Raw genomic sequence first — 13,552 nt, 5'->3', positions numbered from 1 at the left:
AAAACAAACTTACAAAAGTAAGGAAAATAAAAAAGTTACAAGTGTTGGAATTGTATCACATGGCTTGAATAACCATACCTGGAGACCAACCCTGTTGACGGAGAGCTTTTTTCCATTGTAAGATGCGACCGAGAAAAAACAATCTTTGAACAGTATCTAAGCCAGCCTCAGCAAGTGCAGGTTTTGCTTGGAGTAAAGGAGCATTCGAATTGAGTTGGATTGTGTAGTCCCTCTCGTCCATGCAATAGCGAATTATGACCGGTTCTAAAGGCTCTGACTTTTCACCATCATCCAGACTACTTACAGAGGTAACTTGTGTACCCGTACCCTTTTCCTCAGGAAATTTTCCATCCTCGAGACTACCAGACGGGTTTGCTTGTTCGTCATCAGATTCTTCCTTCTCCGCAAAAGCTCGTGGAATCCTTGCAACGATTTTTGGTATTTCATAAAAGGTTCCTTTCGAATCATAAGCTCCTTTTCCAATATCGTTTTCAGGTATCGTCAATTCGGCTGCAGAAGCCAACTCCGTTGCTGCCTCCGCATTCCCTTCGTACAGCAAGCTAATAATCTTATGTAGCGCTTCCCAAATTTCCCTGGAACCTCCATAAGCCCAACAAGTTTCCCAAAATTCATTTCTCGAGGTTTCCACTTCTTCTCTGGTTAGTAATGGACTCGGACTGTATAACTTCGGTAACTTCAGGATTAATCTCGATGAAGACCCATCCCTTTGATCTAAATTTTGACGGGATTGCTGTCCAGATAGACATTGACCCATCCTGATCGAATCTCATAAAAATCTCAAATTGAACTTCTGTTTGGCTGTTGACAGGTTGGGCGAGGCATAAGACATGTTGACGTGTCCATCATTATCCTTAGTCAAATGTAGGTTTATTCTTTTTTAGAATAAAAAAGTTTAGTATATTTTTGGTTTTCTTTAAACATTAGTTTCAAACTTGTTAATAAATTGTCAGGCACGATGCTCATCATAACACAGCATGATATGTTAGTTAAAGTCAAGAGACGGTCATAGAATAAATAAAAGAAAACTCATTGTTTTTCTTGTAATGATGTTTGTACTAAACCTGACAGAAAGCAAAATGGTTCCACTGCATGGACAAAATCAAACAAATAGCTCTCATTATAATTTTCGCTAATGTAATGAAACATTCATGAAGTCATGTTAGCCTCTAAAGTATCTTGATATTCCATTTCTCTGAAGAATGGCTATTCTTGTTTGCATCATGCTATGCATCTCAACGCTGTGAGAATATCGCAATTAATACTAAAATACGTTTTTTGAATAGTAATAGAAGATTTCCTTTCCTTTACTTTCGTCCTTCGTTTGCAAACGTTCTGAGATAGTGTCTCTCATTTCTATGTACTCGATTCTTTTACAACTGTAATGGAATTACATGCTTAAGATACTTGGCAAATCGGGGTTCCACTATAACGGTCAGTAACAATTGTACATATTTATAGAAGCATACCAAAAAGACCGTCAGCAATTGCAACACAAGTCGAATCTTTTGATTCTCCCTCCTCTGATAGCATGTAAGCAGTACCGTGCGCCTGGGCTTTGCGCCCTTTTGCCCATTGAAGTTGAGAGCGCAAAACGTAAAACCTGTCGACGTATGCCTTTGATGGATTGGAAATTGACAAATTAGCTGTTACACCAATTTTGTTGGGAAGACCCAAGAAGCTCTAATGCGCTAGGTTAGTAAAAGTCCTTGTCATCATTCTTTTTGAGTTTCTCATACGCTAAAAGCTAGAATCTCATCCATAAATCTAAAAGAATTAGTCAACTATTATCATTGATTCCTTTATCCGTACGTTGCAATTAAACCAAGGTGAATAGATCCATCATCAAGAGCAACATCTTTTCCAATGTGTGCTACAGCAAAAACCTGGGCGTTCTCTCTATTATAAAAAATCAGGGGAGGCACTGTAACTCTTCCAAAACCACCTAGCAAGTTACTTGTAAGACTATGCTGGCTACGGTTGAACGGGATTCTGATTTCACGAAACTTTGGATCGCGACGCAACTCTTGAACGAAATTTAAGCTTTGAATCGAATTTTCAACGTGATTTATCTCCTTTACTTGTTCATCTGTATATACAATTGGATATACGTGATATTTTTGAGCAGCATTTGCCAGCATGTATCCAGTGATGCCAAATCCCGTTGTCAAAGCACCAAACGTAAGTGCACGTCTTGTTTGTGGTTTAAAAACCTGTTTTTTTACCTTTGACAAGGTAAAAGCGGTGTATTTCTTACCTAATCCTAGAAGAATTGAAGGCAATCGCATGTTACATCAATTTGGTTTTGGAAACTCTCCAGAGTCAGTCGAATTTAGACTATTCATTACGAAATATTGGACTATACAACCTTTAGGATTCTCATTTGAGTAAAATAAATTAGAAAAGAATTATACTAATAATTAAAAGACTTTGTAGGAACAGTAAAGAGTACATAAGGTAAGTATTCTTCATGCAAATTAAGTCCAGCCATACTTTCGTCCAAGCTTGCATTCATATCATCGGAGGCTTTAGAGTTTCTAGACGTGTTCTGCTCTAAATAGGAGTATTTCTGATTCAATAATGCCTTGATCTTCTTGTCTGCTTTCTCAATGGGCTATTCTGGTTAGTTTACTATAGATACATAAACACGCATTGATGACGATTCAAGCCATCTGTTGCTTTTTTTCTTACTTGAAAAACGACGGAAGAAAAGTCTGGGGGTAAACCATATCGTAATACACTTTCTACGTATACCAAGAGGCATTTGAGATGAACCCAATGTTGGAAAATTTCTGAAAACGCAATTTTGGCGTACCGCAGAAGAGAAGAACGAATGTGCTTTTCTTTTTCAGCAGCATTGTCAAACTCAGTTTGTTCGGTTTCACGAAGTCCGGATTCAAAGGTAAAATCGCGAACCGTGTATCTTTCACAAACGTTAGCATAAAGTGGTAAGAAATAGGTTTACACCGCATACCTTTGCTCTCGGAGTTTTGACGTAAATTCTTCCGCAGACCTTTTGAAGACAATGACTGTATACAAAGCAAATTCTTCGTCTTGATCAAGTTTTTGAGCAGATCGTGGAATTACCAAGTTCGTAAGAGTTTCATACGAGCTTAAGAATTTCTTTTCAGCGTTCCTAGATATGTCAGAGAAAGTTCTCAAATACATGAAAATATATATATATATATATATTGCATACAATGGTACAGCAATGAAAATATTTGTCATATAATCAGAATCAACGATAACGTCCTCTTTGCGGACTATACTGGCCAAAGATCTTTGCGACAAATTTCCACTAAAATTGCGTTAGCGCAAAAGCTAGGAATCAAATATTTTTCCTCCTTATAAGTAAAAATACCTCTTTTTCTTTTGGATGGATTGATAAGCACTGCTAGCCTGTTGAAAGTTGGTTTGTCTAGAACGAATGTCATTTTCAAGAGCAAGCGCTTCCTGTTGATAGGTACGTTAACAGAAGTCCTTTTTAAACCTACATACACTAGTAAGGCTTTGTGATAAATCCGTAATACTTTTGCTTAAACGAAATCGAGAAGCATTCCATTGAAAGGAAGTGATATACTCTAGAGGGGTTCCTGGGGGAAAGAGTCAGCAATGAAAGGAAAAGAGAAAGAAGGTTATTTGCTTACTTCCATCTACCAAAAAATAGTCTTTCAATTCTTCTGAAGAAGTAGATACCAAGGATTTAATGACTTCTGTTGTTTTTGAAAGTGCCGCCGAGCATTGAGTATCTTGTTTAGCGAGTTGCTCATTTTGATTGATTAAAACATCTAAACTTTCTACCTATAAAGTCAAGTTAGCACTACGGTTCTTCTTGGTGTTTGAAAACGAGCTGATCAGAAGTTGCGATACTTACTTTGAAGAGAGGAACATTGAAGGGACTAACTATCTGGATCAATTTTGTGGATCCTGAAACCAGAGCGTATTCAAGGTCATCTTGCAAGTCACTATTCGATCCCCCATTAGAAGGAATCGAAAGTATCCAGAAATCAGCCTGAGACATTTCAGAAGTGAGGATCAGACTTCAATCAATCAGAAGGAGGGAATGAGAATGGTTTCTTTATAGAAAGAATGTAAAGAACGCAGGATAAAGCCGAAATTTGAGTCTAAACGCGTAAACCTTCTTGAAATGCTGAATGGTAAGGTCTGAAGATTCACGATGTGGGAGCGTTCAGGTAGGGTGTTTGTAATATCGTATTAAGAACCGTACGCACAAGTCATCCCAATATAATCGAGGAAAACGAAGAAAAAAAATAAAAAAGAAAAAGGAGAGATAGATAAATTTGAAGATCTGATGGAGATGAATTACATGATGAAAAGCGCTTCGTAATGGAGCTGGAATAGGAAGAAAAAGGAGATAAACGTTTCGCGAAGGAAAATATCAAGGGAAATTCAAAGAAAAGAATGAAACTTTAAGCTACTATTTCATATTCTTCTCTTTGTATAATTAGAAGATGCGTATTTCGTCTGTACAACTACCTGCGTGTCTATTTCTAAGAATATAAATAAACAGAATCAGACAAAGACAAAGACAAAGACCAAAGTTATAAACGAGGAGACTTCCTGATGTCACAGGAATAGACAGATTTTTAATGTGTAAGAGGATGTCCATCGCTCAAGTCGATTACTCTATGGTCAACGATATGAAATGAATAAGTACAAGAGGCTTGACAGAAAAATCATTCAACTTTTTACTTTATTCTCTAGACCTTTTACGATCGTTTTCATCTGGGGAAAACAAGCTTCGAATATCTGTTACCTACTAATTGATAAATGAGAACGAAATGTCAAAAAGACAACATGGAAAAGGAAAATTTTTACCTTCTTTCTTTCCCATACTTTCTATATCCCATTGAAACAACCACCAACAAAATGCTACAGCATTTTGGTATTATATTTCCTTTTCTTCTCCATTTCATTCCACATTTGCATCATTTGCGACATGTCAACGACTTTGACTTAAGCGAGAAAAGTAAGTTATCCATTGCCGATCGCAATCGACATAGCTAAGCCACACTTATCTAGGTATGACGCTTGCCTTGTGTACAGGAAAGAAACGTGTCTTCATGATATAGTAGGAAAAAGTGGCACTTCACAGTATGAAGAAGTGCAAGTTTGCAAAGATATATGAAGTAAAATACTTACGTATACTTCATCGCTGGTTTTTTGCTCTTTTCGGGGGCAAGCATATGGAAGTTTTGAGCAACTGTCAACAAAGAGGAGTAAATGGATAGCTGTCGGTATTTAAAAATTTATTTTCGTAGCTTCTACAATTGTTTATATCTAAAAAATCTCTTTAATAAAAATCAAGTCATTTAGAGATACTGAAAGGGGGCGTTGATATATGCTCTTCTGATAAGCTTCATTTACCACACCGCAAACTGAAAACCTTCCAACTACCTATATCAAGACAGTCCACTGTCTTAAGACTTTCAAAAAGTTGAGACGTGTTTGAAGCAAAAATCCAGTTCCATAGCGATTGAATTTTTCTTTGGATTTCAAATTCCGTCATATACTATTTCTTGAAAAATTCTTTTCTTACTTCGATAGAAGTTTCTACAGAAAGTTTTGTATTAAATCAGCTTGGTTCTTCGTGTTGTAGGATTCAAGCTTTTATTCATAACGCGGGTTTTTCTTTTCCGCTTTACTTTGTAATCGTTTAGATACTCTTTATCAGGTCTAAAAGGATTTGGTAACGGATGTTCTTTTTGCCCGTAATTCACTACGAGCTTTACTAAACGAATTCTGAAGTTTTTATTTTATTTCATATTATTTTCTTTTTTTTTTTTTTTTTTTTTTAGTTGCTACAAAGTTCAACAAGGAATTTTTGTCGGTGGTCTTTGCGTGAAGAGAAAACATATCGACGAATAATTTTATACGCCCATATTTCATCTCTCGTAATTCGGCTTGTCTCTGGCTCTCCTCGTCGCATAATCACTTCTTGAATTTCCAGATATATAAAGGATTATTGCAAGCTGTTTGAATAGTGACCTCTTTTGTCTCAAATCTTTGTTTATATTAAAAGTCCTTGCTTTTGTCGTTTTCTTTTATTGATACTTGTTTATGATTGCAAAAATTTAAAGACTTTCCATCCTTTTTGATTGTTTCTTATCAATTTTCCTTTGTTTCATTTTTTTTGCCCTTATCGGTTTGGTCTTTTTTTTTTCTTAAACAGCTCATCTTACCGGGGTTATTGTCTAAATTTTTGTCTTCTAATTATCCCTCATGACTTCTCAACCAGATCAACCGAATCAGCACCCTGACGAGGGTTCAGACCACAATGCTGATTCTTCGTCACAACCACAATACCTACAAATTCCTCCCTCAAAACCGAAACGTGGAAATAGCTCGAAAAGTAATAACACGGCTTCGTCTCGTGTTCCCAGCTCTTCAGAAACCGCCAGACCGTCTTCTAGTCGTGATGATTCTAGTATGTATGAGAATTCAGTTGACGATAAACATGATCCTCCGCCAGATTACACCAGTAATCTATCAATCAATTCCCAGAATGGCCAGTCCGAAGATGGACAAACTTCTCATAATTCTGAGGTCTCCATTGATTGTTTGTTACATAGCGAGTATGATGAAGCACCGTTCGCTTTTCCTATACCTCTTCTACAAAAGTTTGTAGACCCAAAAAATACTTCCCCTCTTCATGCTGTTCACGGTCTTCCCGGTTTGTTTAAGGGGTTTCGAGTTGATCCTCATAATGGTATATCCACCTCTGAAGTTCACTATTCCGATAAGCTTTCCATGCGAGATATCTTGGATGAAGACATGGATCCTATGATGGATCTCCATCTTGAAAAAACAAGCTCTGCCGGAAACCAAAAATCTACCGAATTACCAGACAACTGTGATCGTATTCATTATTATGGTGCTAATGTTTTACCAGAACATGATTCCAAAGGCTTGATTCGTCTAATGCTCGAAGCCTTTAAAGATAAAGTTTTGATCTTACTTAGTATTGCAGCAGTCATCTCATTAGCTCTTGGTTTATATCAGACATTTGGTCAACCGCCGAATATCGATCCTATCACCGGGAAACCTGAACCTCGTGTCGAATGGGTAGAAGGTGTCGCGATTATAGTTGCTATTGTTATTGTTGTTACCGTTGGTGGTGTCAATGATTGGCAGAAAGAATTACAGTTTAAAAAGCTCAACGCAAAAGTCTCAAATTTCGATGTTCAGGTACTAAGAGATGGTGCCGTTCAGTCAACTTCTGTTTTCAAAGTATTAACTGGAGATATTCTTTTCGTTGAAGCGGGTAATGTTGTTCCTGTTGATGGTGTATTAATTGAGTCGAACAATCTGGTCCTTGACGAATCTGCCATGACAGGTGAAACAGACGCTACAAAAAAGGTAGATGCGAATGTTGCACTATCCCGAACGAAACCTGAAACTGAATACGATAAGAAAGCAGATCCATATCTTATTTCAGGAACTACAGTCTTGGAAGGTAATGGCAAATTGCTCGTGACTGCTGTAGGTGTGAATTCTTTTAACGGTCGTACCTCTATGGCGATGCGTACTGAGGGACAAGTAACTCCTCTGCAACTTCGTTTATCTCGCGTTGCTGATGCTATTGCTAAACTTGGAGGTGCTGCCTCTGTCTTGTTATTTGTAATTCTCTTGATTGAATTCTTGGCTCATCTGAAGTCTAATTCGACTTCGTCGAAAAGTAAAGGACAAGAGTTCTTGCAAATTCTTATTGTTTCAGTCACCCTTTTGGTTGTTGCTGTACCAGAAGGTCTTCCTTTGGCTGTCACACTTGCGCTGGCATTTGCGACGAATCGTATGCAAAGAGATAATAATTTGGTTCGTCATTTACAGGCTTGTGAAACAATGGGAACAGCTACTAATATCTGCTCCGACAAAACTGGAACACTGACAGAAAATCGAATGACAGTGGTCGCTGGTGGCTTTGGTACAGATTTAGTGTTTTTCAATTCAAGTGAAGAAACACCAACGGGTGTGGACAGCAATTCCGATAAATCGAAATTTGAGGAAGCTGAATCAAGTCCATATGTTATTAAACGACTTTCTCCGGAATTAAAGGATCTCTTGTTATATAGTGTTACTGTTAATTCTACTTGTCGACAATTATTTGATGACAGTTCGGAGAAACCCAAATTTATTGGTTCGAAGACAGAAACAGCTTTGTTGGATATGGCGGTTAATGATTTAGGACTCGAGGATGCCGATAAACTTCGCAATAGAACTGAAATAGTTCAATTTTTTTCTTTCTCTTCGGATCGAAAGGCTTCTGGTGCTCTATATAAGAAAGAAGGCGACTATCTGTTTGTCGTCAAAGGTATGCCTGAAAAAGTGTTACAACAATCTAAATCAGTGATTACGGGGACCTCATTAGACGAAGTTCAAGAGATAGAGCCTAAAAGAGATTACTTTCAGCAAATGGTTACAGGTTATGCCAAACGATCGTTACGTACTTTAGGTTTCTGCTATCGCAAATTTTCTTCTTGGCCTCCTGAAGGAATAAAAGTGAATAACGAAGATAGTAATAATCCATTGAAATGGGAAGATCTTTTTCAAGACATGACTTTCTTGGCATTTTTCGGCATCATGGATCCTCTCCGTGCTGATATTCCAATTGCAGTCAAAGTATGCCAAGGTGCTGGTGTAGTGGTTCGAATGGTTACTGGTGATAATATTATCACAGCAAAATCTATTGCTAGTCAATGCGGCATTATTACTCCAGATGGTACCTCAATGGAAGGTCCTGAATTCAGATCTCTCTCAGAAGAGCGCCGATTAGAGGTATTACCCAAGCTGGATGTTCTGGCTCGTTCCTCTCCTCTCGATAAACAATTGCTTATTGAGGGACTTCAAAAACTAGGCAACGTAGTTGCAGTAACTGGTGATGGTACGAACGATGCACCAGCCTTAAAGAAGGCAAATGTTGGATTTTCAATGGGTCGGTCTGGTACTGAAGTAGCCAAGGAAGCCTCTGATATTATTCTGATGGATGATAACTTTTCTTCCATCGTTAAAGCCATTGCCTGGGGTCGTACTGTGAATGATGCAGTCAAAAAGTTTTTGCAATTCCAAATTACTGTGAACATTACTGCGGTTTTTCTTACTATAATATCTGCTGTTGCTTCCTCAGATCAGACTTCTGTACTTACTGCCGTACAGCTTTTATGGGTTAACTTAATCATGGATACCTTGGCAGCTTTAGCTTTGGCCACTGATCCCCCTATGCCCGAAGTCTTGGAAAGGGCACCTGAAGATCCTAAAGCGTCTCTTTTTACTTTTGATATGTGGAAGATGATTATCGGTCAGTCAATTTACCAGTTGGCAGTTACTTTGGTGCTGCACTTTGCTGGTAACCAACTTTTTCACTACTCCGATAAAACGAATGATATGAAAACAATTGTATTTAATACTTTCGTATGGCTTCAATTGTTTAATGAATTAAACAATAGAAGACTCGATAATAAGCTGAACATATTTGAAAGAATCAACCACAATTTTCTCTTTGTCGGCATTTTTTTGGTTGTTGCAGGTATTCAAGTTGTTATCGTATTTTTTGGAGGAGCTGCTTTTTCTGTTACGAGAATTGATGGTAAAGGTTGGGCCATTTCTATCATCTTTGGTGTTATCTCTATTCCACTTGGTGCTCTTATTCGATGCATACCCAATGAATTTTTAAGAAAAGTACTTCCTCTTCGATTGATCAATTCAGTCCTGTCATGGATTATGCATCCAAGGTTCCGTGCAATACATCGTCCCGGCACTGATGATTTAGAAGCCAACAGACTTATCCCATACGAGCCTTCTTCACCGACTGAAGTCATTGATTCAATTAGAGATTCTCTTTCTTTCGTGAAAAAGATTCGTGGTGGCCGTATAAGACATATCCTTGGTTCTAAGTTTGACAGGCAAATGAAAGCTCTTCCAGAAAGCGTTCGTCCGCGTGTCAAGCGAAGATTCCTAGAAATGCGTAGTCCGTCTGTGGCTTCAAATACAAGCGTTGCTCTAATGGTTCCAATTTCGACATTGTTCAGCGAAGCCAGTGGTAGACTTGGTGGTCATGATATATGGGTCAATAATGAACAGCAGGAACCCTATAAGCCACCAAAATAATCTTTAACTCTGTTAAGGTATATTCTACCCTTTTACTGCTTGTCTTTTTTTGGTCCTTGTCCTAAGTTGCTATGTTGATGTTGTACGTTAATCTTTTATAAAATTAAGTTATTAATAGTTGCCTTGCGCGACATCTCTCTTTCACTTGATTGTTTAGTTTGTTTTGCTAAGAAAAATATAATTTAGTAACCTAAATAAAAGTCCTATATTTATTTACATTGTCTATTTCTATATATGTTTTAGTAATAATTGATTATAAACCTGATTTAAATGAATATGAATAATTAGCATAATATTTTGAGGTGAACATATAAGGGGTATCCTATTACCTGAAAAAAAAATGCGTTGGATATCGAAGATGAAGTATAGAAATAAATATAAGCTTTGAAAAGGAAGAGATGATTCGCAAGATCAAAGGTGATTGCAAAGTAATTCGCTTTGAAACGAATTAAGGAAGAAATATAGCGGTGCTTCAAATATGGCTTTTTTTGAAGCTATAAAACATGTTTTGAGGTTTTCAATCATCATTTAGAATGGGATAAAAAAAATAAGCAATGAAGAGTAAAGTAAGATAGCTTGAATGTAATAAGGTATATAGATGTTAAAAAAATATAAGCGTTAATGACCGTCGCTGTTGATAGAAGAGGATGGGTCGGATTGGATCTCATCATCGGCATTATGAGAAACAGAAAATCTTTGTCGAACGAGCTGATGTACGAAAACACTTGCTTTAAGATTCTTTTTGGAAGCATACTTCTGGAAGAATGCTTTGTGCTCGACTGGCTTGTTGTGATATTGAAGAAGGATGTAAGCAACAGGTTTTAGTGTATGTTCTTCATATCCACCGGAAGCTTTAGCAAGTGCAGGATTCCACGGACCGCGACGAAGAAGTCTTCGGGCTAAATACATCGATGAAGCCGCGACCATGGAGGGACGATATTGGAGAAGGCGATGCTCGAAAAGATATATCTCAGTCAAGTACTTGCCAAGCGTACGTGTTTGAACATCGTAATCCTCAAACTTCGAAATTCGCCGAATAAAGTTCAAAGGACTAGGGAAACCAAGGTCATAATCAAGTACCCGAAGGATATATCTTTCAGCGGTGCAGACGTCTTCAGCAGTGAATGCACCATCAGTCATATACACAAAGTTTTGAATAGAAGGGCACATAACTTCTTCGTATTTACTGGCAATTAAAAGGGCACTAATACCGATTAATTGGAATTTAGTTAAAGAACAGGCACGCAAAGATAGAAAACGATCAACGATATTGACGGCCAAGAAGAGGGTTTCGGGCATTAAACAAAAGTTTGTGTGAATTTCCACAAGCCATTCATTTAAAATTTCCCTCATTTTCCATGTTAATTCCTGCTGTCTGTCCATATAAGTCGCACTGGGCAAGCACTTTGTTTCCAAACTTTCCATATAAGAGAAGATTTCGGATTCATATTCTTCAACCATTAAAGGGTTGGAAGGCGTAAAGTCACTCGAATTGGAAACATTTTTTTGGGTCGTTTTTTCTAATGTTGAAACGGCATTATCAGAAGACTTGTTGCGCTTCTTGCTTCGAATATGTTCAAACTCTTCCTCAGTGGAAGGAAGGTATTCAAGAGATTGCTTCTGAGACTCTTGAAGGGAGCGTTTCTTTGAGGAGGGTTCCACAAATTCTGAAGGATTTTTTAAATTCGAAACATCAGCAAGGGCATTACGGCGTGGAAGTCGAATCTCAAAATTTGATTGGGGCTTGGTTCCAAGGGCATTATTCGTAGTCGTTTTTGTTTTGTCATGGTCCCAAGCGGGAGCATTTTCATCATGATATTGAGAAACAGATTTTGTAGGATGGTTTTTAGAACCAGGAAGCAAAGACATGGGGGAATAGATTAAAGAAAATAACAAGCACTGTAAGATGTCTGAGATTAAGCTTAAGGGGAATAAAAGAAGAAGCAGTATAAAGTAGAAAAGGTTGAGTTAACGTTATTAAGGAACGTCAAAAACAGTAAATGAAAACACTAAGCAAATGTTCCAAGAGTAAATAAGTATTGGGAAAAGGGTGGAGAAGCCTAGAGGTGGTTGGAGGATGAAAAAACAAAGAAGGATGTCGCAAATAAACAAATCGAGAAATGTAAACAAACCTGAAAAGAGAAGAAACGCCGAACCCAAAGAAAATATAAATAAAGTTTCTTTTTCTAAAGAAAAGAAAAATAAAAACGAAAATAAAAGAAAGATGCTTGAAAATAGTCAAAAAGCTTCACGTTTGAAAGAAAGTCGTTATACCAAGACAAAAAAGTCGTAAACAACAAATTAGGAAAGATAAAGATAAAAATAGAAATAAAGGAACAAACTATTAAGTTCTTAGGATGAAAAAGAAAGTATGTCAAAGGTACGCGATGATTTTCGGAAATTCAATGACTTGAACGACTTTCACAAAGAAACAACACTCGAAAACCGATTTAAGAAGAGCAATTGGACGTTATGAATCAATTACTAACATAAAAAACATGCGTTTTGCACCCAAAACTATCTGATTCTAACGATGCCTGTTTAATACGCTGATCCAAAGACGAGAGAATTAATTCGTTATTGAAAACGATTTAATCTCAAATGATCAAATAAAGTAATTTGAACTAAAATTGGTAATTAGTACACCGATTAAATTGCAATGAAGAGAAAAGTGGTTGTACAATTCTTTAGCCGGAAGGCAGCAGCTACTTCGGTCCTTAGTACAGAAGAAACAAAGAAATCTAAGAAGGAGTGAATCAACTAAAACTCGTATTAAACGAAAGGGGAATGAGGAGTCTCTTTTTTCACCTTTGTCAGAAAAAGAAAAAAAAAAGAGAAAGCAGGATTTCTAGGTCAAGGAAGAGGGAAAATGTCAGCAATGGAAAACCAAAGCAAAAGAGAGAGACGGCGAAAAGCAAACAGTAAAATGAGCTTGAGCTGCCTGACTAATCTTTTGGAACAAGAGAGACAAAATTTCCTTTGCGAGTAATGGGAAAGCGTCGTGGATGTTTAGTAAAGGCAGGGTTTATGAAAGGAAACAAAGGCACAAAAGTCCTGAAAAGGGCAGGGTCTTTTCACGTCTATGAGCACTCAAGACGTATCAACCTGTAAAGGAGTAATAAAATTCTCTTGGAAGCATATAAAGGATTAAACGCGACGCGACGCGACAACGCGTATACGTGAACCGTGGATGGTATAAAGGAACGTGTGGTGTAGTGTACACGGTAGTTTGGTGTTGTGGTTACCTAGATGGGCGAATCATTGTAAAGTAAGTTATCTACGGCCAATGAACTGGGCTATAGATGAAAACGCGCGAAGAAAGCGCGTCGCGTAATATAAACAAAGACGAACCTGAAAGAAAATACAAAAAGACATGAAAACAATGCGGTTCTCAATTGAAAAAGGCATC

The 13,552-nt window shown here is 37.5% G+C and overlaps 5 protein-coding genes across 5 annotated transcripts; 1 reads left to right on the top strand and 4 right to left on the bottom strand.

Annotated features, from left to right (window-relative positions):
- Positions 1 to 55: 55 nt before the first annotated feature.
- SPOG_03731 (ubiquitin family protein) lies at positions 56 to 775 on the bottom strand (the record flags this gene model as incomplete). The annotated part of the gene is made up of 1 exon (XM_013165995.1): positions 56 to 775. One exon carries the CDS (start codon positions 773 to 775, stop codon positions 56 to 58), a length of 720 nt encoding a protein of 239 aa, XP_013021449.1.
- Positions 776 to 1,391: 616 nt separating this feature from the next.
- Positions 1,392 to 2,306, bottom strand: SPOG_03730 (uncharacterized protein; the record flags this gene model as incomplete). The annotated part of the gene is made up of 4 exons (XM_013165994.1): positions 1,392 to 1,444; positions 1,488 to 1,701; positions 1,758 to 1,785; positions 1,831 to 2,306. 4 exons carry the CDS (start codon positions 2,304 to 2,306, stop codon positions 1,392 to 1,394), a joined length of 771 nt encoding a protein of 256 aa, XP_013021448.1.
- Positions 2,307 to 2,320: 14 nt separating this feature from the next.
- On the bottom strand, positions 2,321 to 4,223 carry SPOG_03729 (V-type ATPase V1 subunit C). The gene is made up of 8 exons (XM_013165993.1): positions 3,893 to 4,223; positions 3,666 to 3,819; positions 3,517 to 3,611; positions 3,380 to 3,471; positions 3,218 to 3,316; positions 2,993 to 3,154; positions 2,710 to 2,941; positions 2,321 to 2,632 (listed from the first exon to the last, which is right to left on the bottom strand). The coding sequence occupies exons 1-8, from the start codon at positions 4,037 to 4,039 to the stop codon at positions 2,432 to 2,434; spliced, it is 1,182 nt and encodes a 393-aa protein (XP_013021447.1). The 5' UTR covers positions 4,040 to 4,223; the 3' UTR covers positions 2,321 to 2,431.
- A 1,557-nt stretch (positions 4,224 to 5,780) lies between these two features.
- On the top strand, positions 5,781 to 10,407 carry SPOG_03728 (vacuolar calcium transporting P-type ATPase P2 type). The gene has a single exon (XM_013165992.1). The coding sequence runs from the start codon at positions 6,262 to 6,264 to the stop codon at positions 10,141 to 10,143; it is 3,882 nt and encodes a 1,293-aa protein (XP_013021446.1). The 5' UTR covers positions 5,781 to 6,261; the 3' UTR covers positions 10,144 to 10,407.
- On the bottom strand, positions 10,300 to 13,349 carry SPOG_03727 (G1/S-specific B-type cyclin Cig2). The gene has a single exon (XM_013165991.1). The coding sequence runs from the start codon at positions 12,010 to 12,012 to the stop codon at positions 10,762 to 10,764; it is 1,251 nt and encodes a 416-aa protein (XP_013021445.1). The 5' UTR covers positions 12,013 to 13,349; the 3' UTR covers positions 10,300 to 10,761.
- Between the last annotated feature and the right edge of the window lie 203 nt (positions 13,350 to 13,552).

This window comes from Schizosaccharomyces cryophilus, assembly GCF_000004155.1.
Source record: "Schizosaccharomyces cryophilus OY26 unplaced genomic scaffold supercont4.1, whole genome shotgun sequence".
Taxonomy (NCBI): domain Eukaryota; kingdom Fungi; phylum Ascomycota; class Schizosaccharomycetes; order Schizosaccharomycetales; family Schizosaccharomycetaceae; genus Schizosaccharomyces; species Schizosaccharomyces cryophilus.
Note: the sequence above shows the minus strand (reverse complement) of the source record. Positions and strands in the feature narration are given on the sequence as shown.